This window comes from Cataglyphis hispanica, chromosome 26 (genome assembly GCF_021464435.1).
Source record: "Cataglyphis hispanica isolate Lineage 1 chromosome 26, ULB_Chis1_1.0, whole genome shotgun sequence".
Classification (NCBI taxonomy): Eukaryota; Metazoa; Arthropoda; class Insecta; order Hymenoptera; family Formicidae; genus Cataglyphis; species Cataglyphis hispanica.
The window spans coordinates 1,440,384-1,466,467 of NC_065979.1; the positions used below are offsets into that span (position 1 = coordinate 1,440,384).

The window sequence follows — 26,084 nt, forward strand, 5'->3', positions numbered from 1 at the left end:
TTTTGTGTTTTTAAGTAACAAAAAAACATGTTTTAAATTAAAAAAGCATGTTTTAAACAAGCAAAAAAACCACTTGATAACTTTGATCTGTGTAAATATTTAAATTTTTTGCTAGCGCTAAACTGTAAATGTAAATAACATTGCCAAAATATAAAAAAAGTAGTTTAAAATTCTTTGAAACAGTGTCCACTGTTTTAAACAAGTTTTAATCAGACAGTTTTAAACACATTGTTTAAAACATGCCAACTCTGCTATAAATACTTATATATATATATATATATGTATGTATATGTGTGTATGTATATATATTTTCATGTGTATTGATTAAATATCTATTTGTTTGATTTACAGATGTTAATATTGTCTTCCTAGAGCCACTGGTAATGCAAATATTCTTCCTTGATCTGAAGTCTGCAAGATGGTTTTCGTCATTCAGTTCCAATTTTAGCTGAGAATAATATAGAAATGTGAGCAGTGACTGCATATTCACAAATGGCACAGAGCATTCAATTTTACATCATTTATGAATAAGTATGAAATGCAATTGTTATTAGTAATTTAACTTGCATTTTAATAAAAATTATAGCAATGTAAATATATGATATTGAAAAGATTATCATATATATGTAAAATAATGAACACTCTTCTTTAATATATTAATAATTTTTCTAAAGTAAGTGCAACATGCTAAATAAAAAAGTATTTAATAATTCAGAAAAATATTCTGATTTGATTGCATTTAAATAAATATAAATATTGTTAATGTACTAATAATACAATTACAATACGCAAATGAATTTTCTTGTTGTAGAGCGAAACGAAATCGGTACAGCTTGATGGTAATGCGGGGATGTGGATCTGCTTCGACCCAACAGAAAGCCGAGTAGGCTGGGGTACTTCCATTTCGTTTGTTGTGCTTCTATACTGGACCTCCATTACTATCGATGCTAGTTTAACGAATGCAGCCGCATCCAATGTCCCACATAGTACCGTTACGTCTGACGTATCGCTACCATCGTCGGCACACCATGATAACGACGAATGCAGGAATGTGACCACTGACAATAGAGAGGGTACATTTGACAATTCATCGCTTACAATTAACCCAAAGTATGAGTTTTGTTTTATGACGACCATTTTACTGGCGAAATATCGCTCTCATGTCTGTGCAGGTACTGGACTGTCAGTGGTCAGCCATGGATCCGGTTATCCTCATTCGCCGATAGTGCCTCCATCTTTTCTGTACGGAGCTCTTACCTGCCAACCCTATCAAGGAATTTATGTCAACCACATCTACTTTCAACTTGCAAATGCCTTCTTCCTATTGTCACACCTTGCACCAAGCGGCATACATGGTGTACTTTATTTAAGGTGCACTCTACTTGTGGGTTGTGCCTTTCTTGCTTTGTGGGGCTGGACAATAGCTTGCTGGCTGGATGCTGCTCTCTGGAATGCTCTCTTTGTTACCATCAACTTCGTCCATGTATGCACGCTTCTTTACAAGCTCAGGCCTATCAAGTTTACAAGGGAAATTGAAGAGGTAAGAGAAGAGCAGTAGAAGACGATGATTTGAGGAGTAATGTGCCAATATCTGATTTTAAAAATTATATTAGATTCTTTTAAGGTCCAGAAGTATTTAGGCTCAATTTTTTTATTTTTAATAAGCTATCTTGGTTTCTTTTAGAGACATTAGAGGAATGAATTTATAGAGTATTATGTATATTTTATAATTCTCATAAACTTATAGATAATTTGCATGTGTATTCATTGCTTTTTATTTATAGATATTCTATATCTTATATGATATTGATATAGTATATTTATTATATTAATAATTTACAATTCTGATATAGGAGGGATTATATATAAAATAATAATTCATATTTCGAAATATAACATTTAGTATTAAGTATGTGGAAACATTCTCTTTTATATTTTTGGAATTATTATTGATAATATAACTAGATATACTAGATAATTTATAACTAGATATTAGGAATTTGGAAAATAGTTAGCAATACACATCTTTGACTTGCTCTTTTTCTGGCTGCAGCATTTGTACTATACACACTGATTTCTTATTTATTTTTGCACTATTATTACAAATCCATTATTACAAGTGATATATTTATTTTGCACCTGTCAAAATTAAGTTGTGTGTTGAAATGAAATCTAGTGGCTGAGATCAACTACTATCAATTTTGTTTTAGATATGATAGAATTTTTAGACAATAACCAAACATCAATAACAACTTTGAAGTTTAAAACAATCAGGATTAATCAAAATTTTTCACAATCATCTTCTTTCATATAGGTATACATTGCAGTGTTCCAGCCATTAAGGGTTTCTCGTCATCAATTCAGAAAAGTATTAAATTGTATGAAGGTCATTCGCCAGTTGAAATATCAAGAAGTTTATGCACAAGAAAAAGTGACCAAAGTTGATTCTTTATCATTGGTGCTGTCGGGAAAGTAAGAACGCATCTTATTTAAATCCTTTAGATTTATTGTTATAAAAATTCTATATATTTAGTTATTACAAATATATTTTTATTCTCATTGTTTAGACTAGTTGTTTCACAAAGTGGAAGAGCATTGCATATTGTCTTCCCACATCAGTTCCTGGATTCTCCAGAATGGTTTGGTGTTTCAACAGACGAATATTTCCAGGTAAATTTGTTATCAAGCATATTTGTTATCATGCAATTTATTATCAACATGTGTTTTTATATTTGCAAAATCTTTTACTACACAGTTAGCACTTTTTAATAGATTTATCAAATATTTTTGATAAACTTTGATATATATATATACACTTAAAATAAACATTTATATTTATTTAGGTATCAATAACAGCTATGGAAGAATCAAGAATATTATTATGGCATAGGGACAAACTAAAATTAAGCATAATTAGCGATCAATTCCTGCAGGCAGTGTTTGATCACATTTTGGGAAGAGATGTAGTTAAGAAATTGATGCAGGTACAGTTTTATTATTGTATATTAAATTAAAATATTGAGTTTAATTTGTATATAGAATTATTTAAAAAGTCATAAAAAGATCAAATTTTATGCTTTGTAATTAAAAAAAGTAATAAAATTGTTAAGAAGATTTGTTAATAAAAAAAAATATATGCAAATGAACGGCTACATTTGCTTGCAATAGGTCAGTGAAACAATGGCTGCTAGCAATCATCAGCAGCAAAATGGACAGATAATTGGTTTGGGTGGAATCGAGCCTTAGAAAATGATGCTGATACAAAACTTTTTGTTGTAAAAAGACTGGTGACAGTCAAGGCATTACTGCTCTCATTAGTCGTCAACTCCAAGGTATGTATTTTTATTTACGATTTTTATTCTTATTCTTAATTTTAAACCAAATTCAACCAAACATGTGTATGATAAATTGTTTTCCCTTTTGTATTACTTTGAACTTTGTTTTTATAAATATTTTTAAAAATATATTGTGACACTATAGTTTTTCTTAAGTAAAAAAACTATCTTGTATATTCTTTATTAGTTTTTATCAGCAATCTATCTTTTTTCTATAATTAGCAAAATGCACATTTTCTACAAGACTCAGGCATGTGCATGTCTTATGTGGATTCAGTGTTTTAATTTATTTTTAATATGATTTCTATAATATATATAATTCTTTTCAATATATATATATATATATATATATATATATATTTATTTATTTTTTAATTTTTATTATGTTGCTAAGATTTTCATCAATCAATATAGTAACTATTTACACATAAAATTATATTGATTCAAATTCAATAAATACAAAATAATTAACAAAAAATCATTAATTAAAAAGACAGCTATTTTTATTTTTGGTTTATGTTTAGATCTTTATAAAATACTATCATATTTGTTTCAAAGTGATACAATCTTTTGTCATTGAGTTGAGACATAGTAATGACTAATACGTGTTGTAGATTTTTGTATTTAGTTATATGCACTTTTATTATAATTTTGCATCAACTTTGATTTTGCTTTGGAAATAGAAGAGAGAATGCCGCTCCTGTACACGAGCCAAGAAGTATTGAATAATACTTTACACCATACAAACCCTCTAATGTATATCATCTTATATACTCCCTTCACATCCTATGTCATACAATGCTCAGACTTCACTGTAATATCCTTTTACACCAATTGTGCAATCTCGCACAAAATCCTATGTGCTGTACATGTTATGTTCCTGCAATGGATGCGTGTACATTATACAAATGTCAAAGAGTAACATCATTTATTGTTCTTCCTGGGTATTGCATTAAAAGGTGAGTTTTCTATACTTCCAAAAATTATTGCCCATAATAAATCCAAATATATGAAAAGCAATGTTTATAAACGGGGTTATATTAAGCACAATGATATTTTTAAAAGTATATTTAATCTTGAAAATCAATAATAGCAATATTGAAAAAGTAGAACAAACTATATTAAGATACTTAGATTCTCTTGCATGCTGTATCTTTTAGTTTCTATGTATTTGCTTCGACGAAAAAATATCATAAAGATTTGTTTGTTTTTATCTACATAATATTGATTGTAGAAAGTAATGTACAATTTATATTTCTTTATGATAAGGAAATATAAATCATGTAATATGTATATCTCAAACAAATCTTTTTTTAAATTTGAATTTTACATTATGTTGAAAGATATATTATAATATTATTTAAAAAAATTATTGTTATTTTACAGCTGCAGGAGATCCAAATGCTTGGAGATTGGGAAGAATTGAAGAGACTGATCATGAAACACCTGTTTAATGGAAGGATTGTTAAATCGATGTCATCCTCGACAGTCAATATAAAGTAACACCGGTGTTTTTACATAATACGATTACACAACAAGCTGATATTCATTGTGACTAAAAAAAAATGGCATGTTGAAATTGTGCGTAAAACAATTGAAGATTCTCTTGCCAATTAATAATTTTCCCAATGACTAGTCAACTGTATGCGATAATAAGAGGAAATTCCATCGTTTTGTAGCATATAATGAATTCCAATCTAGTTTATAAACCAACTAACAATAAGTTTATGCTTCCAGTATATTTGTTGGGTATGCTTGAGCATATTTAATTTAAGAGAATGGGGCTGTATTTATAATTTACTTTAGTCAAATCGATATGTATTCTGTGATGGATGAATAATGGATTAAGACTTTACAAGTATGCAGGTGTGTTTATGAAATGAGGGTGACATGTTTCGCAGTGGCGTAACTTGTGTCAATGTGAGGTCTGTGATGTCACGGAGGGATTTGATAGAAGTCAGGGAGGCCTAAAGAAACTTCTTTCCCATACCCAGAAATAGTGCCTTTTTACTTACACTTCCTTTCTTAATGTTTCCATGGAGAAAATATGTACAATATTATAATATGCGCGACATATAACATATATATGAATTATAATATATTTATCCAATGTATCTAGTAGAATTGTCCAAATATCGCTGTATTACATGTTTGAAGGTCCATGTTGTGATACTGTTAAAAATCCGGTGTTCACATGAGTGAAAGAAGCACACGAAGTTACGCCATCATTAATACATTGGATATTAAAGTGCGATGTGTAAAGAACATTGTTGCGAAATTTACATCGCTACATTGCTGCTAGAGATGCCGAATTGCGTGCAACTTTCGATATTTAACGGAAAAATTATTACAAGTTACTATACAGAGTAACATTGTGATCATAAATATAGTGCGTTCATTCAGACGTTGATTATTATTGTTGTATTTGCTTGCGAATGATATGTATAATGATTATTCTATATTATTTTTTCCTGAATTAGTGAAAGTAAATATTTGAATATTTAAAATGTGTATTGCGAGCGTAAAACGAATTGAAGATAATTATTTAAAAGAAAAAGTCAATAACTTACGATCGAGAAAAAATAGAAATACAGTAATCAAGGAAAATAATCTTAAAACGAAAATCTCGAGTTTAACGATTAAAATTTCAATAGTCAAATATATAATATTTGACTATATATAATAGTCTTAGACTTTATAGTCTTAGACTTTATATAATAGTCAAATATATTTAAAGAAATAATCCTTTTGGAAACAACTTTGTTCAATCTTGGAAATATCACATTAAAACATTAGAAAGTTACTATAAACAAAACAATATTATAACCACTTGAGATTGTAATACTTTAAGAAGACTTTTTATATGTAAGATCATAATTCTGCTATATTTCGGGTATTACCGATAATTTATCGCAGATTCTCTATTATCATACACACATATACATACCAATATTTTGAACACTGGGGATATCATTTTACGTAGCAAAATATTAAAATATAGGAATGCCTTTTGATATATATAAGTATGGAATCCTGGACCATAAAATTTAATCCTTTTTGCATATATGATCTATATATAAAGAGAGACAAGTTTACATTACTTTCCATATGAATGTGTGAATTATATGTTACTGAATCTTTGTTGTTTATCGTCTCTTATTGTTGTTATGATTATTTTTGTACAGGGAATTGTTTTCTAGTATTATAGTTAAGGATATAAAAAGAATGGTTGATGAGACAGATGGAGAAAATTTAAATCACACATTGAATACAATAAGAATGAGTATAAAGTGGCAATGCGAATAAAGAAAGTTAGTTTTAGAGATAGAAGCGACATTTTATTACGTGTATTCCTGTATTCCCTATTCTTTTTTTGATCTTTTATATTCCTACCATATATTTAGCATCATATCAAATATACATATTATTAAGTTTCATATCATATGTATATATATATATTATTAAGTTTCATATTTTTTCTTCCATAAATTTAATTACATTTTATTTAATACTTGAATTAAGATTTTCAATATTTGTAATTAACCGCGGATACTAGGAAAAGATACTTTTTGTCAGATGTTGATCACTTGTCACCTCGAGATCTATAATAAATAATTTTACGTTCTATATTATAAATACGCAATCATTATGTACATAGATTGAATTATTAATTATATTATATTTTAAGTAATTATTTAGTACAGAGATTTTAAGATATTGAATTAATAAACAAAAAATTTTTTATCAATAAACTAAAGAAAGTAGTAGGCGCTTTTTTATAATACATATTTATCGATCTTTTATATAGATTCTTCAATATTAATTTATAATATATATATATATATATGTGTGTGTGTATATTAATATAATTTTTAATAATTAATGATTAATATATGTGCTGTAAAATTAGAAAGTTTTAAAAAGCAAGATTATATCTGGAAGAAATAATATTACCCCAGTGATAAATTTGATAAAAGATGAAACCCGAATAGAATATGAAAATCTTGATCGCATCCACTCATCGTCAATTCGGAAAATTTTGAAAATGTATGCAGATCTGATTAATTTATCTTAAAACATATAACATGTTTTACTATATACGTTTTATCATAGATAGACTCTATACTACAATATTCAAACTGAACGACATTTCTCTCGAGGAGCAAACATATCCTACGAATGCACGCAATGAAATAAAGCGTGTGAAATTGTAATAAAAAAAAGTGGCGATTACGCGTGCGCGACTTTTGCATGTATAAATAATCTTCTCAACGAATATTTTCTCTTTTTTTGTCATGAGAAAAAGACATTTGCTCAATTTTCTCGCGTTATCAAATCGATTGCATAATTGGACTTATAGACTTATAGACTTGTAGACTTCATAGAAACACTATTTTAGACTTTATAGAAACACCGTTTATTGAGAAATTTCTTATTTCGCCTTTCATTATACGAAATTACAAAATTAAGTAATTTGTGCGAAAATTTATACCAGGGGAAAGTAAATAATAGTTGATCGATCAATGGAAAAAGGAAGGGATAAGCGTAATTCTCGTCGGCTACTTCAGTCATACGCGTTTTAGATCTTGCAAAGAGATGATCTACACCGAGATTAACAATAAGTATTTCAGTCTGAATAGGATTCTTTTACTCCTTATTGGCTTGTGGCCTTATCAACAATCGAATCTTACTCGATTTCAATTTATTTTCCTGTCTAGTATTCTGATGACGAATGTTATATTTCAGGTAAGCTCTAATATAATAACTTATAATATTATCATGATGAATTATTTTGCAAAGCAATCTTTTTGACATAAAATTTAAGATCAAAATTTAGATTAACATAAAATTATATCAATTATATTATGATTGTACATAAACATATAGTTATGCTTATAGTTCAATTATGTAAGATTTAAAACGCACACAATATATAAAATTAATATTGGAATGCACACACATATTATATTTATATATGTGCATTCTATTCATTCGTGTGTATGTGTGTGTAATTGCGAGTGTATATGTGCGTTTGTGATTTTAAAAGAATAAATTTTCAATGTAAATTTGTAAATAAAATTATTATTTGCAGTGTACAATATTTGTCTCACAAAAATGTACTCCGGATCTCGCTATCAAAGTTCTATCTTCCGTATTTTTCTTTGCTGTCTTTGTGGTAAAATACAACTTGTTCTATCTTAAAATCAAAATTGTAAGTTCATCAGCTTACTCGTCAGATGAAATAAACATTCTTGTCAAATAAATTTTTACGCAATGTTTTCTCTAACATTATTATTATTATTATTATTATTATTATTATTATTATTATTATTATTATTATTGCACATACAAAAAAGAGATATAAAATTACTGAAACAGATGAAGGATATATTGGGACAACTATTGCATGTATGTAATAAGTTAAGAGAGGCAAATGAAATTGCTATTATAAACAAATATGGATGTAATGCCAAGCATTATACCGTTGCACTTACAAGTAAGAGAGATAATCTTTTTCACGTACAATCACGGTTTCTTTTTAACCTTCTATGGGCCCGCGTAACTTTCAAGTCACATACTAATATATCGATATTTTATTAAATAATTTAACTTTTTTTAATTAAAAAATTTTTTTTTTTATTTTTATTTTTTTTTAATAATTTTTTTTTTTTTTATAGGTTGATAGTTATTGATTTTACATTACACAAAAAATTTTTTTATAATCAAGAAAAATATTCGGCTCATAAGAGGGTTAACACAACGTAAGAGCTGTCAATATTATATTTTATTTTAGAAAATCGATTTCGACGGATTACAACAGTTTTTATATTTACATAATAATCAAGTATTTTAAAATCGAATAAATGATGAAAGAGGCAAAAGTAATTAATTGCACAGTAAAATTGTTCACAGATGTGAAAGAATTAAAGTTCAAATTGTAATACATGCACAACAAAGAATTAAATTAGTAACACATGAACATGAGAGAGAGAATATCAAATAACATGTAAATCAACTTTGAAAATTTATATGGAAAAATGTATTGTAAATAACAATTCTCTTTTCTTATTTTTTTTCAGTACTTGTCGTTTGCAACATATCGGCTTTTATCGTTGCATCATTTTGGTCGGATATTATCGTTATTTTATCGTCAAACGCATCTCGATCACATCATCTATTGATAGCAACGGAACATTTTATTAATCAAGAGAAATATTTTTATTTGATACTGCTGCACAACATTGCATCACTATGCATCGGAACGATTGCAATGTTAGCGATAGGAACAATGTTTATCGCGTATCTTCAGTATACTTGTGGAATGTTTAAAATTGCCAGGTATAAATGCAAGAACAGCGCTGTAAAAATTAATCATCTCATTTTTAAACAAATACTTAAACAAAACCGTTTAAATTTAATCAAAAAATATGCTATTTAATATATTTATTTTTTTCTGTTAATAATCATTATAACGCAAATTATTATTAATTGAGAAAATTGGCAAAAAAGAACCAACGCGCGAACTTATTATTGTTAACTTTTAATAATAAATGTATATTAAAAATTTAAATGTATATTACGTTTTTTGATCTTCTTTATATGAATAAAAATAGTATAAATCTATAAATAGTACATTGGAATTTTAAAACTTACATTAAAACAAACACAACATTTGTCAAGTTCCAAAATCGATAATCAGTAAAAAAGATTCACTAGAACGTAAAGTACAAAATAGTGAACAGTATCTAAATTGCTACACGTATATCTATCGGTGATTTATAATATAGTGATTCACAAATTATTATTTATAGCTATCGTATCGAATGCGCAATGAACGTCAACATGCTACAAAATATTAATTCTAAAAAAAATATTTTGATATTAAATAATTTAATTTGCGCTGTGGACATTCATCGAAAAGCCATGAAGTTCGTATACATATCTATAATATGCGTGCGTTATATACGCATAATAATATATATTTTTTTTTAAAGATTGTCAACTCTGTTGCTATCCAATTGTCAAGCAATGATGTTTTGTTTGATAATCTTTGGAATAGGCGCCGTGAGCCTCAATTTATTTCGAGTAAGTTTTCTATTTTTGTTAAATCTACTTTTGTGTGGAACAAGCGCTTGATGGCTCTCATAAGATTAAAAATATTTAAAAATTATCTTAAAATGAATTTGTGACAATTTTAATCCTGAAAATCTTTAAATTACAATATATATATATATGTATACGATAATAATTTGAGAGCTGAAATCATATTCAGTAATCATAATCATTTTTTTTAAATATATTTTTAAAACATATTTTTAAAATATTTTTTTAAAACATTTTTTTAAAACATTTTTTTAAAACAACTATAGAAATATGTCATTTTGCTTCCTTATAGAGAAAGCTTTGTTTTCACGAAAAATTTTTTTTTCAAATTTCAATGCTAATGTATTCAAAATGTTCTGAAACATCGAAAACTTATAATTTTAGAAAATGTCCGTATGTGTGTATATATATGTGTGTGTGTGAACAAAAAAGATGGTTTCTCTAATTCTACAAATTTTGAGATATCGAGCTAAATTTTTTAATAGAGTATTATTAAAGGTCGGTTGATATTAAATTTGGACATACTTATAATTACGATTCGTGATATTATAGAGAAAAAGAAATAAAATTATGAGGATGCAAGTTTCTATTTTGCACAATTTTTTTTACTTGTTTTTCCTCGTGTAGAAAGTTATTTTCTTAAACTGTGTTATTGCCATTTTAGATTTGTCTTAGATTTTTCAGATTTTTTCATCATCCGAAATGGATGTCAAAGAATTGATAATGCCCTTTATGTATGCAACTGCCTCTATCTTGTATATGTTTCTATCCAACTCTATCGGTCAGACCATAATAAATTACAATCATCAAGTATTTGTTACTGTGTAAGAGAAATATACCATGTAAGCAAAATAGCACGTATAAAGACTCATACTGTTGCATTAAAAAACTGTTGAGATATCTCTGCACAACAAGCATATACAAAGTTTACTGATAAAAAATCATTTTGCAATGCATCTTGAAGATCTTATCGAAAGATTTGTCGTTTATAATTCATTTTCTAGGTATAACGTTCGGTGGTATGTAGCTCCATTACATCTACAAAAAATGATACTATTCCTGTTACAAAGAAATTCAAGAAATTTTGCTTTGAACGTCTGTGGACTGTTTGTTGCATCTATAGAGTGTTTTGCTACGGTATAAGAATATAGCAGAATATATATTTAAAGTAGCATATATATATATATATATTTTTTAAGCATATAAATAAGATTTTCTTTCGTTATAGCTCGTGAAGACATCAGTATCTTATTTTACAGTTATATATTCTACGCGATAACGAGATTGGAATTAAAAAAGCACGGTAAGAATATAGTATATATGCATATATGCATATATGCATATGTATATATGCATATATGCATATATTGTATATATGCATAAAGAAATAATATTGTTCATATATTTTTTATATATTACAGCAATAAAAATTTCTATTTTTAGAGCTACTTTAGAGTTTTTCCATGCAAAGGAGAATATCGAGGAAGAATAATTTAGTTCAAGAGATTATTTTGCATTGTATCCTTACAATCCATCGAAATTAAATACTATACTATTATAGAACATGTACTTCAATATGATAGATTGTAATAAAAATATAATTATTTACTGACTTCAATTTTTACCTCACCTTTGAACTTTGTGAACAGATTTGATATCAAAATATTCAAAGCTGAAGGCAAAGTGTTTTTCTCGACTTAACTTATTTTATAATGCGTGTATGCATTGGAATAAAGTGTCAGTTTTTTAAAGAGAAAAGAATATCTGTGAGATTGTAGTGCACACAATTGTCCATTTATGAAAAGAGGATATATATTGACGGAATACTTTTAGCGCTATATCGATCGTGTAATCGTACACATCTCACGGAGACATTTATTGTATTGCACGTGTTCCAATCTCACGGTTGTATTTGTCTACTATTTTTTGAGTTATTCACGCTGAAATTTATGGTAGAAGAAAAAAAATTGTGAAATATTTAATCGATCGATGCGAAAAAAAGAAGGGGAAATTTATTATTAATTTCCTTAAAACTAAAAATCAAGAAAAAATATTTTCATTTGAATGTGGATTTTATCAAAGTCATGAATATTTTTTAGAATTTAATTCTTTATAATCAGTAATAAACGCGGAATGAATGAAAAACATAGAATAAATGCGGAATAAATGTGATATTTTCGCAATGCAATTTATTAATTTATTTTATGAATATTTGATTCCAATAATATTATAAATACATCAATCTCTAATTAAAAGTAAATCAAAATTCGTACAAATACATATATGTTAATTAAACTAATTTTTATATATCGTCATTATACGTGTTTTTTCGGTAATTTTTTGTGTAATTTACAAAAGAAAACATATTTTATATAATTTACACACAATTATAATTTTATATAATAAAATTATAATATAATTATAATTACAATATTAGATTATAATTAAAATACAATTATAATTATGCAATTTACAAATTGATGATGCACATCAGTGTCAAATAAATATATTTAATTTATTCTATAACGTAAATATTTTAATATTAAAAGCATATATTAATATGCACACTTAAATTTATACTTATTTACATTATAAATTGCGCAATACATATATGTATATATTTGTAACATTTTAACATAAAATATAAATTTTGACAAGTTATAATGTTTTATAATATTTGATTAAAAATTATAAAGTTTGATTAATATTGTGATTAATTTTTCTAAAAATAAAATTTAAGTTAAATATTGTTATTATATATTTATTATTAATTATTATATTATATATTTTTTATTAATCTTATTGGGCCAGTTGGACCTACCTTTCGTTGCTCCCGGCCACTTTCTGGATTGATCTCTAACCAGAAATCGCGAAAATGGAGATATACACTCCTTTTATCGCTGGCTATTTATTGTCGCCGGTGAATAAGCGCAAGATTTTTCTTGCGCTGATATGGAAATAAATTTCTTCTTCTTCCGGGTAATTATTGTCACCGGCAGATAAGCGTAAACATTTTACGTTTGTTGACGATCATGCGATCGTTTGTTAGACGTTGAATCGTTCATAACTTTATTTTAATTAAAAGACAAAACCAAATTATCAATCAAAATTTTGATTAAAAAATTATGGCAAATTATGATAAATATATAAATTTGATTAAAATTTATATAATAATATATAATTTATATAATAATATAATAACATATAATAATATGTAATTTATAATAAAATAAGATTAATTTACGCAATATTTATGCCATTCATTATTATATTATAGATAATTTAATTGATTGATTATTTGGTCTTATCTACAAACAAATTCTACGATATGGATGAATTATAAGAAATTAGGATAAGATCAGTGCGCGTTATAAGAAAAAATTGTCACACGATAATTTATAAAATCACTAGTATTCTTTATTCAATCAAATCAGATAAAATTGAATCTACAAATTGGAAAAAATGGATTTTTTTTTTATAATTTTCCTTCTTAAACTTTAATTTATTTTTGCAATAAATGCAATGCATATCAAAAGAACTTATTAAAAGTTATTCAACTTAATCTGTTTTAGCTCATCCACATTTAAAAGTAACGGATTTATCTACAATCTACAATCTATAATTTACAATCTACATCTACAATATCTGCAAATCCGTTACTTTAAAATTAAATAAAAGTTTGTCACTCACCGGCACTGATGCGCAACAGCGGAGTTGTTGGTCTTGAGGCTACGTTGTCTGTAACATAAAAATATATAATCCAAATTATAGCAGCAAAATATAATTAATATTTCAAAAAATTATTATTTTACGTGCCGAAACTTATATTCGAAACTTATATCCGATGCGATAATAATAAACAAATAAATAAAAACATGAAATAATTTTATAAATTCTAAAAAGTTTTTCTTTTATATAGAAACTTTTACAGGATTTGTGTCAAAGTCTTTCTTTCTAATTTTCTTTTGCTTAAAATAATGAGAATTAATGCTAGTAGAGGATTTTTAACAACCAATATAAAAATAATAAATACTCACCCTTGGGTTGCTCCGCCGGTGCAGGATGCCTCTCCTAGGCCTGCTCCTCCTCTCAGGATGTCAGGATCGTTGATCTGTAACATGCAAATAAAAGATCCAAATTGTAGCAGTGCTCAAAATATTAAAAATATAATTTAAATATAAAATATAAAATATAAAATAAATATTAATATTAAAAAAAATTTATTATACACATTGAATTTTATATTCGATGCATATAATAATATACAAATTAATAAAATTATAAATTAAATTACAAATTAATAAATTTATAAATTTTGAAAAACAAACTCCACTTATAACTAATAATTTCATATAAAAGTTATAATTTAAAAATAAAAACTTTTACAAAATTATAGCTTTCATATAAAAATATGTATTTTTAATTCTTTCTTGTTTAAATCATATAAATAAAAAATCAGATTACGCGATTAATTGCTCGATTTAAATTGCATGTACGCAATAATAAGTAATTAATATACGGAAAAACAACTTACTCACCACAGAACTGCTCCGCCGGTGTCCGATGCCTCTCCTAGGCCGCCTCCTCCTCCTCTCAGGTCGATTCACACGCGCGATACTTTAAACGGCACTCCCGCACTTTTATTAAAAGATATTACTTCAGCACTTCGTGATTTGACAAAATACGACGCGTTTCGCTTTATTACTTCATTGCTCGAGTGTCGTTATGCGAATGATAACAAGACCGAAGCATGTAAACATTAGCACGCTATTGTTTATTTCGTCAAGATCGGATATCATGTTATTGATAATTCGGTGTTTAAATATTTTATGTATGACGAATATACGCGGAACTTATCGTAATGTTAATTACTCGGATCTGCGTTTTGACTATTTTATGGCATGTTTTTAATCCGATAATGATATATAAATGTTTACGCGCGCCAATGTTTATATCGCCAAGGCCGGATACCACGTTCGGTATTGTTTGAATTTGCTGCCGAAATATTTTACGTACTATAAAATATATATGCGAAATATTAAATTATATAAGTATTTTAAATTATAGATCAATTTTTTATATTTATATTAAATAATTTTTAATACTTAGAAATGAATTAGAATATTTTATATTAGATATTATATTTTATTTTCAGTAATAACTCGCAAACATAAAGACAACATTCGTGAAAAACAAGAAGCGTTTAGCTTTTTAATAGCGTTTATTAGTAGCGTTTATTAATAGCATTTACAATATTTAAACACTATTCAGTTTAAGAATCTAATAATAGCGTACTAAAGTTTATAATTAAAAAATACATTTTACAAAAAGATTAAAAGTATTTTGTTTAATTCATTTTAATGTTACAAAACAGACGTTTGATCTAAATCAACGTTTAATCAAAATATCCTCTATATGTGAATAAAAAAATAGCAAAAATTTTCTAAAGATTTTTAACTACATTGCGTATTATACGTATTTATTATACAATATGTACATATAATTTATTTACATAATAACCTTGATTTACACTGCTACAAATGATTTTTTATCATAAATTTTTTTGTCATTAATTATTTTATTTTGAAATTAGATTAAATTATTCAAAATACATCAGATTTATTGCAGTGCAACATAATTACTCTTGCATGCAAAGTTATTTATCACGACCTTATTATTATTCATACGGAGACACTTGAATAGATGTAAATTAATGCAAATATCTTATAAAAAACACATTAAAAAATTAATAATACCATTAAAAGATACGTAATACGCAATGTAGTTGAGAAATTCTGGAATATTTTCTTATTCTGGAATATTCCGCTGGTTTTTTTATTCATATATAAAGAATATTTTGATTAGAACATCAAACATTTGTTTTGTAACATTAAAATTGGATGAGTGAATTAAACAAAACACTTTTAATCTCTTTGTAAAATGTATTTTTAACTTTAATTAGAAACTTTAGTACGCTGTTATCAGATGCTTAAAGTGTGTGAATATTGTTCTAATATTATTTAAACGCTATTAAGAAGTTAAACGCTTTTTATTTTTCACGAATGTTTTCCTTATGTCTGCGATTTATTACTAAAAATAGAAACATAAAACTTCCTAATTCATTTCTTAATATTAAAAATTATAACAGCAATTTTAAAACTTATTCGAAAGAATCTTGAATTTATTTATATAAATTATTTCCTAATTATTACAAGACACTGAATTATCAAGCTGTACAAACTGTCAAAATATGTGATCTCCATGATGACAGTTATTCATAAAATAAGCAAATATTCATAAAACAATGAAGGAAACAATCAACATCGTGAAAAAGACACAATATCAATAACGTGACTTTTCTTATATAGGATTAATAAAAACTTAGTTTTGGCGGGATCGTACTGATTCAAACTTCATGCGTGATACATGCTCTTAAATGAGAATGTTAATTTAATATTTTACGAAAATATTAAATTTTACAAAAATAAATTAAATTTGTCTAGAATTTAACGTGATAGTAATCACGTAATAACAGATGTGAATTATAATGTTGATAAGAATATTTATTTATATTAATGTTGTAATTAATAGATTACAATAGATAAATTTTTAATTGTATACATATATATGCAGTAATAGTTAATAACAAATAAAAAATAATGTAGATAACACGCGCAAAGCGCGCACGATGATCGAGTCAAATTAAATGACGCGTAATAAGTCATACAAGGATATCTTATATATAAAACTATAATTGAAATAATGTGATTATTTATTAATATAGTTATACTTTAAATTTCTTATAAGATCGTTTTTATGAATAAAAAATATTTTTAGCAATAAAATACAATCTTTGATACATAAATATAAATGATTTATATAATAATTATGATTGATTAAAATTTCCTTAAGTTTATTGCGTAACACATGTATACTCTTTGCTATATTATTATTTATAATAAATCAATTTTTTATATCACAATAATTTATAAATAATTTACAAATACTTATTCATTACAATGTTACTCTCCATTTTGCATTAAAAATATTTATTGTAATTAGTTTCCTCAAACAATTAAATTTATATTAGAAATAATATTCCAATCAAAAAGAAAGAAAAAGAGAAAGAGAGAGATAGAAAGAGAGGGAGGGGGAGCAGAGATAATTTATTCGTATGTTAATCAAAGTTACTTCATACGCAGTTATAAGCTATTACATTGCACGTTTGTTAGATATATTCTTAACCCATTTGCATCACACAGAAAAATGAAAAATTCGTTCTTATCACCAAAAATGTATCTTTTCTTTTTTTTTTTAATAAACAAACTGAGAGCCAAATACGCATGGGTATAATATACGCTCTGTTGATAAATGCGCACGTGCAATGAGCGCATATATGCGCGCTCCGGTGATAGTGGCCAAGCAAAATGCGCGCATATATGCGCTTATGATGCAAATGGGTTAATATGCCCTTTCCACACACGCCCACACACATACATACACACATGTTACACATGTTCACGTTCTTATTAATTAAATCGTACTTTGAGTTCTTGTATTACATTTTAATATTCTTTTTACCGCGCCTGGCACTTATATAGATGAGATGTACGATCCCCATCGACCATTCAGTATCTCTATTACAACTTATTGTGGCAGTGAAAACAATGGCTCGATTAATCTGCACGATTGTTATCATTGGTATTGCTCTGATGTGTGTTCTTGCGGAGGAAGATAAATATGACGATAAATACGATGGAATCGATATAGTTGAAATTCTCGTCAACAACGAATTGCGATATCAATATTACAACTGTTTCATGGGAACAGAACCGTGCGTGACAGAAGATCAGAAATATTTTAATTGTATGTATACATATACACAAGATGTTTTACTTTTATCATATAATTTTTCATTCTTTTGTGATAGAGAAAGAGAGAAAGAGATTCTTTTTTTTTATTAATCTGAAATCTATTTTTTTTTTTTAATGCTTAATGTCGTAAATCTTTATAATTTTCAAATAACTAATATGTGAATCATATATAATAATAGGCTTTTCTGTAAATATTAGGAAAAGAAATATATGATAAAATAAGGTCCTCAGTTAATTAATTTCAAACAAGCACTTTAAAAAAAGATAATTTGACAAGCTTATCGTTAATTACAAAAATGTAATTTATTGGAAATGTATGCGTACATTAAAAAAAAAAAATGCATTGCAACTACAATATGCTTCGAATATTTTATAAGAAAAAGATTAACTTTAAATTAATTCGTTATTCAAAAGTAATGTAAGAAATAAATATATAATAATAGATGTTTTACATATATATATATGCAAGAAATGTTGCACATTATTTATCAATTATTGTTGTTGCTTTATTTCTTTGGATAGATGGATTGATTTCTTAGAAATGTAAAGGAACAAAATAAATATTTGATTCGTGTTTGCAAAATATATATCATTTTATTTTACTCTAAACTTCTATTATATTTTTTACTTCTTATTAATGTTTATAGGTTCTACATATTTATCAAAAATAATATCGGTTACAGACAAGAACTATTTTATTAAATCTATATCTTTTCAGCAATTATCAGCGAGGCTGTTCAAACTCAATGCAGCAAATGTACTGAAAAGCAAAAACTTATGTTGGAAGTAGGAATAAATTGGTATAAAAAAAATCAGCCTGAAGAATGGAATCGATTTATGGAGAAGGTTACAGAAGATATAAAAAAAAAAGCTGAAAAGAATAATGACTAATAACATCAACAATATTAAATAAATGCTGACGATACCGATGTTAAAAGATATTTACTTGTTAATCATTTATGTACACAATAATCAATATTTCTTTAAACACGATAGAAAATTTAACAAGCAAATGTTAAAAAACGCTATATAAAACTATGTCAAAATATTCAATTACAACTTGTTATTAAATTTACGATTTATTGTATATTTTATTGATATATAAACTTTTTTCTTCCTATCATAAACTATCATAGACTCATTTTAATTTTAGCTTTAAAACTAACTGCATTTAAAAAAAAAAATAAAAAACATTTTAATGTATGGTAAATTTTTTAAAAGGTATAATCTTTATAACATGTTTTCCGCTTTGTAATGAAAATTTTATTGCGAATAAAATAGCAATGGTTATAAATAATTCTTTTTTTTAAACCCTTTAATAATAGATTTTTCACTATTCTTTAGATGCAATTAATAAAATTTGTCTATCTTTTAATGATTCTAACACATATTTAGTTAGACGTAATTGCATAGCAGTTATATTTTCGATGTATTTTGCAAAGAAAATAATGTCAAATTTAATAAGTCATTTTCGATCGATTCTAGGTACATAAAACAGCATTCTTGGTATTAAAACCTTTATAAAATTTTCTAGAAAAATAATGATATCTAAAAGTTGCGCCAAATAAATAAAAATTTATGCTAGAAGATTTATTTTACTATTTAAAAAAGAACATTTTAATTAAAAAAAACTATTATACAAAGTAGTTGTTTTAATATGTTATAAAATTTTTTTATTGAAAAATACTTGTATATATAAATTTTTTTATTGAAAAATACTTGTATATATAAATTTTTTTATTGAAAAATATAATAGGATCATGCATAATAACAGAATGTGAAGTTAGCAAAGATGTACTTTAGCAAAGCTATGTTTATATGCAGAATATTCTACTTTTGTCACATTGTATCTTTTTCTCTTTTGCAATAAATTTTCTTAGTCTATTTAAAAAAAATCGATTTTTCTTTAAAATATAATAATATCCAGACACTTATAATTTTCAAAGAAATCAAAGATTTATAACAAAAATCTTTTTTGTAAATATTAAAAAATTAATGACACAATAATGTGCTACAATTAGTTTTATATAAGCAACTTTTTCTTTATCTCAAAGAAAAGATATCTGCAAAACTTATCTGACATTTTATTTTCTAGCTCTCAGCAATCAAATCTTAAGCAATCAAAAATTCAAAATAAAGGATTATATTCGGTGATATTTATTGGAATATTTTTATCAAAAAGTGTAATAAAATTTTAATAATATTGTTAGTGATAAATATTGTGATACCCATAATCGACAAAACAAATTAAAATGAAGAAATGATAATATATTAAATAAATTTAATATATTGTAATTAAAATTAATTTTTTAATTAAAATTAAACACGTAAAAGGCGCACACTATGTACTAGTTCACTCTTAACAAAACATGTTAAATAGATAGTCGCAAGTATTGTTATCTCTTTTCCGCGATGATTACTTATTTCAACATTGCGCTGTGCATTACTTTATATTAATAAAAATCATAACTGAGCAACAAATATCATAACTGAGCAACGCATTTAAGATTTCAAATATTAAGTAAGTGTGTAATTTTTATTTTATTAATTTTGAGAAAACGGAAAAGTAGAATTAGTAAGCAATTAATTATACATATTTACACATACAAACTAAATAGCGCGAGCGTAGCGCTATTTTTGTTTTTAAATATAAAATATAAAATTCTATATTAAATAAATTAAAATTAAACAATAATCATTTTATCATAATACCAAAATCTAAAAAATAAAAATAAATCCTTAAAATGATAAATAATATAAATCTAATAAATATAATTAATAAATTAATAAATAATTAATTATTTAAAATAAAAAGTTATTTCGTTAATTCCACATATTAATATTTTAAACTATTTATATAAAATATTTAAATTTTTAAAGTTAATTAAATATTACGATACGCTTACAGCATTACGCGCGATACGCATAGACATTGCCCGGTAGATTAGCATTCTGTAAAATTATTATGTAAATGAATTATACGCACGTCGTATGATAAGTAATACGCATATAGTTGATAATCTCTGAAAAACTATCCTAAATTTCTCTATCTATTACTCAATATAATATAATACAAAGTATTCTAATTCATTTCTAAATATTAAAAATTATAACAGCGGTTTTAAAACTTATCTGAAAGAATTTTGAATTTATTTATATAAATTATTTCTTATAAGACATTGAATTGTCAAACTGTCCAAACTATCAAAATATGCGATCTCCAAGATGACAGTTACTCATGAAATAAAATTATTATGTAAATGAAGCAAGAGAATCATTCAGCATCGCGGAAAAGAGACAACCTTTTTAAAAAAGACATGTGATTGACAAATTATTGACATATTATTAACGTATTATTGACATATTATTGATATATTATTAACATATATTATTAACATATCATTAAAAAGGGATCTATGCATTTATAAAAATTATTCAAAATAGATATTCAAATGATTACAAAAACCTTCATTACGCAATTATAGGCTGCTATTATGCATGCTTACATGCATCATTAACATGCCTTTCCTACACACATACACACAAACACACACACATTATTATATGTTTACGTTTTTATTAATTAAATCATATTTCTTTCTTCCAGTTATATTTTGCAGTTTGACATTTTTTTTGACTGACATCTATAGCACAACTGATATCTATAAAAGAGTACGATCCTCATCGACCACTTAGTACTCTCTATTACAACTTACTGTAAAAGTGAAAACTAATCTAACTAAAATGGCTCGACTAATCTGCATAGTTGCGATCATTGGTTTTGCTCTGATATGTGCTTTTGCGGAGGAAGATAAATATGACGATAAGTATGACAACATTGATATAATAGAAATATTGCTCAACGATAAACGGCGAAGTGAATATTACAACTGCTTTATGGAAACTGGACCATGCGTGACAGAAGAAGAGAAATATTTCAATTGTATGTATATATGCATACTCCAGATGCCTTACTTTTATCGCATATTTTATTTTTTTTTTATGAAGAAAGGAAGAAAGAAAGAAATTTCTTTTCTTTAGTTAATCTGAAACATATTTTTCTTTAATGCTTAATATCATAAATCTTTATAATTTTCAAATAACTATGATAACTAATATGTGATTTGTATATAATAATGAGCTTTCCTATAAATATAAGAATCAGAAAAAGGAATATATGATAAAAATAAGGTTCCCAGTTAAGTTCAAGCAAGCAGTTAATTTAATAAAAAATATTAATTTAACAATCTTATTGGTAGTTATATATATATATAAAAGATATTTTATATATATTAAGTAAATTATAATTATTATATATTATAATATATATATTTAATATTATATATTATAATATATATATATATATATATATATATATATATATATATATATATATATATATATATATATAAATTATATATATATATATATATATATATATATAAATTATATTATTAAAAATATATGCGTACATTAAAAAAAAGAAATGTATTGTAACGACAATATGTTTCAAATATTTTATTTAAAAAAATTAACTTTAAATTAATTCGTTATTTCGTTAATTCGTTATTCAAAAGTAATGTGAGAGATAAATACACAATAACAGATATTTCACATATATATGTGCAAGAAATATTGCGCGTTATTCATCAATTAAATATTACTGTTATTTTTTTTTCTTTTTTCATACAATGGGTATGAGTGATTTCTTAAAAATATAAAGAACCAAATAAATATTTGATTTTTTCTTGTGTCTGCAAAATATATGTCATTTTATGATATTATCAATTTTATTTATGTTATTCTAAACTTCTATATATATTTTTTTACTTCTTATTAATATTTATAAGTTCTACATATTTGTCAAAAATAATATTGACAAACAAGTACTATTTTATTAAATATCTTTTCAGCACATATCAGCGAGGCTATTCAAACTCAATGCAGCAAATGTACTGAAAAACAAAAATTCATGTTGGAAGTAGTAATGAATTGGTATAAGAAGAATCAGCCTGAAAAATGGAATCAACTTTTCGAGAAGACTGCAGAAGATATAAAAAATGCTTTAAAAAATAATGGCTAATAACACCAATAAAATACTAAATAAATGCTTACGATACCGATGTTAAAAAATAATTACTTGTTAATTATTTATATGCAATAAATACAATTATTATTTACATTTGTGGGACAATTATAAATTTAATAACAAGTTGTAATTAAAAATAAATTATACATAATAATAAGAAAAAACAGTTATCTATAAAACACTATATAAAACTAAGTCAAAATATTTTTATATATTGTTTTACAGATAACTTTTTTTCTTATTATCATGTATAGCTTATTTTAGTTTTAAAATTAATGTTTGCTAAAACGGACTGCATTTATTAACTGTATATTAAAAAAAATGAATAAATAAAAAAATTAAAATGTACGTTAAATTTTTTTAAAGACATTCTTTATAACATATATGTTTTTCACTTTTGTGATAAAAATTGTATGTTGTGACTAAAATAGTTGTGCTTATAAAATTTTTTTTAAATCCTCCAAAAATACATTTTTCACTATTTTTTAGATGCAAAATTAATAAAATTTGTCTATTTTTAATAATTCTAGCATATATTTATTATTAGTTAGACGTATTGCATATTAAATATTTTTACCAAGAAATGTCAAATCTAATAGATTTTCGATCGATTTCATAAAACAATATATAACAAATATTTTTAATATTAAAATTACATTCTATATAATAAGTTACTGATATATAATAATGATTATTACATATAAAAGATACAGTATAATAATGATTTATATTTAACAATTTATAAGAAACATGGTGAGATAATTTTTTGCAAATAAAATCTTTCCATCAAAGTTTATATTATAATTATTATATTATAATATTATTATATTATATAATTATTGTATTATAATTCTTTCAAATTAACTAATACTTGATTAATTGTATAACAATTTATCTTTTATTAATAGCTACAGCTTTTTTAGTATATGTTCTTTCTTGTAGACAAATATCATTTTGAGGAACTAATAATCGTTTCTACTCTATCCATTTTATTTTGCCATTTGTAATTACTATAATAATAATATTACACTTATTTTGTCTTCATAAAACTCTAATTCTTTAGGAATGAATAGAAATTTACATAAATCCTTTTCATAGCTATTTTACTAACAAAGATACTTAAGGATTTTCAATTTTTCTATTTTGAATAATTAATTTTTACTAATCTCATAGTTACTCCAATTTATATTTAACCAAAATAATATTTCTTATTTGCATATGTTATTTTAGATTTAATTCCTAATAAATTAGAAGAAACAATTGTCTTATTATCTTCCATTTTTATTTTATACTTTCTACTAACTATTAAATTTAATTCCTTAATATTTATCCAATAAATCAAATTATATAATGAATTTTCACAAATACATTTATTCTTTTAACTTGAGCAGAAGTCCAAGTCAATTAATATCCTTTTATAATAATTAGTCGAATTCTATCTTTTATTTATTTCATTTATTTTTTTTCCTTTTATATTCCTATAAAAATATATTTATATTTCTATAAAAATATAAAATAAAATAATTTTTTTTTATATCAATAATGATTAAATTCTCAAAAAAATTATGATTTAATATTTAATAATTTATCCTTTTTTAGTTGATGATCTTGAAATTAAAGATTATGTTTTGGATACATAAGAAAGGAATAATATAAATTTTCTATTAATTTTAATATTTAAATAATCAATATTTAAAAAAAATTAAATCGAATAAAAATACATATACATAAAATTAATGGAAAAAATTATTAATGAAAGAATAATTTTACAAGAACATAAATATATTAATTCATCATACGTATATGAAGTAATAATCCATATATAAAATATCCATACATAAAAATTACTATTGACCTTATTAAATTAATAAATATAATTGTTGAAATATTAAGATATTGTAATAAACTCGGAAATAATACAATTTTTAAAAATCTAAAAAAAATAATTATACCATATTCAATTAAAAAAATTAATATAATAATATAACGCCCCCTTCCATTCTCTCAAAATGTTCAATATTAAATCCAGATATTTTTTCTTAATTTCCCTCAATAAAATCTATTAGTCTTCGATTTAGTTTAGTTAAAATTCTAATAAAATATATTAAAAATAAAGGTTAAAAAACAATTAAATATTAAATATATAGTAGAAAAAGTGGAGAAAAGATTGCATTCCTCTCCTCGTCCGATTAATGGACGTTTCGCAAATACGAACATTAAAAGACGCTGCAAAAACGAGGTAAGAGAATAAAGGAACATGTGCGAAAGCGATGTAGATGGGAGAGGAAGCAGGACAGAACAAGTTTACATCATCGTCTGAATTGGTATCGCATGGGCGCGATTTCTTTAATATTGAATATAAAATATTGAATCCTTTTTGTCAAAAGATGTGCAATCAGAATTAATAAATTATATTCTACATTTTATCAAAATGTCGTTAAAGTGTTTGAAGTAAAGATTTAAAATTCAATAATAATTAAAAAAGCCTGCAAAAATGGTTAAACTTTTCTGAACTTTAATTATCGTCTAATTATTTTTCCTCTACTGTGAAATTTTAAAAAAGTACTATTGTATAGTAATATCTTTTGACATAAAGATAAAATGCATCGAAAGAAATCGCGTGCATGTGATACTAATTCAGACGATGATGTAAACAGGTAAACTTGTCTTGCTTCTGTCTTG

The 26,084-nt window shown here is 24.9% G+C and overlaps 4 protein-coding genes and 1 long non-coding RNA gene across 7 annotated transcripts; 4 read left to right on the plus strand and 1 right to left on the minus strand.

The window, feature by feature from the left end:
* The first annotated feature begins 850 nt into the window (after nucleotides 1-850).
* LOC126858595 (blood vessel epicardial substance-like) lies at nucleotides 851-6,665 on the plus strand. Its single transcript, XM_050609061.1, has 8 exons — nucleotides 851-1,073; nucleotides 1,173-1,540; nucleotides 2,315-2,472; nucleotides 2,568-2,670; nucleotides 2,844-2,984; nucleotides 3,169-3,332; nucleotides 4,019-4,294; nucleotides 4,722-6,665. Exons 1-6 carry the CDS (start codon nucleotides 851-853, stop codon nucleotides 3,244-3,246), a joined length of 1,071 nt encoding a protein of 356 aa, XP_050465018.1. The 3' UTR covers nucleotides 3,247-3,332; nucleotides 4,019-4,294; nucleotides 4,722-6,665.
* Nucleotides 6,666-7,304: 639 nt separating this feature from the next.
* Nucleotides 7,305-11,742, plus strand: LOC126858600 (uncharacterized). 3 transcript variants are annotated; one of them, XM_050609075.1, is made up of 9 exons: nucleotides 7,305-8,081; nucleotides 8,428-8,547; nucleotides 8,715-8,832; nucleotides 9,416-9,674; nucleotides 10,148-10,264; nucleotides 10,331-10,421; nucleotides 11,124-11,263; nucleotides 11,444-11,576; nucleotides 11,668-11,742. In XM_050609075.1, the coding sequence occupies exons 1-9, from the start codon at nucleotides 7,932-7,934 to the stop codon at nucleotides 11,716-11,718; spliced, it is 1,179 nt and encodes a 392-aa protein (XP_050465032.1). In that variant the 5' UTR covers nucleotides 7,305-7,931; the 3' UTR covers nucleotides 11,719-11,742. The 3 variants fall into 3 exon arrangements, with proteins under 3 accessions (XP_050465032.1, XP_050465029.1, XP_050465031.1); XM_050609072.1 differs by lacking the exon at nucleotides 11,668-11,742 and having other exon boundaries at nucleotides 11,115-11,281; nucleotides 11,444-11,532; XM_050609074.1 differs by lacking the exons at nucleotides 11,124-11,263; nucleotides 11,668-11,742.
* Nucleotides 11,743-13,771: 2,029 nt separating this feature from the next.
* Nucleotides 13,772-15,149, minus strand: LOC126858624 (uncharacterized). Its single transcript, XR_007688706.1, has 3 exons — nucleotides 14,978-15,149; nucleotides 14,477-14,550; nucleotides 13,772-14,177 (listed from the first exon to the last, which is right to left on the minus strand). It is a non-coding gene; the product is annotated as an uncharacterized LOC126858624 (long non-coding RNA).
* A 2,919-nt stretch (nucleotides 15,150-18,068) lies between these two features.
* On the plus strand, nucleotides 18,069-19,610 carry LOC126858611 (ejaculatory bulb-specific protein 3-like). The gene is made up of 2 exons (XM_050609094.1): nucleotides 18,069-18,305; nucleotides 19,032-19,610. The coding sequence occupies exons 1-2, from the start codon at nucleotides 18,107-18,109 to the stop codon at nucleotides 19,202-19,204; spliced, it is 372 nt and encodes a 123-aa protein (XP_050465051.1). The 5' UTR covers nucleotides 18,069-18,106; the 3' UTR covers nucleotides 19,205-19,610.
* Nucleotides 19,611-21,892: 2,282 nt separating this feature from the next.
* LOC126858615 (ejaculatory bulb-specific protein 3-like) lies at nucleotides 21,893-23,495 on the plus strand. The gene is made up of 2 exons (XM_050609098.1): nucleotides 21,893-22,256; nucleotides 23,227-23,495. Exons 1-2 carry the CDS (start codon nucleotides 22,058-22,060, stop codon nucleotides 23,394-23,396), a joined length of 369 nt encoding a protein of 122 aa, XP_050465055.1. The 5' UTR covers nucleotides 21,893-22,057; the 3' UTR covers nucleotides 23,397-23,495.
* Nucleotides 23,496-26,084: the final 2,589 nt, after the last annotated feature.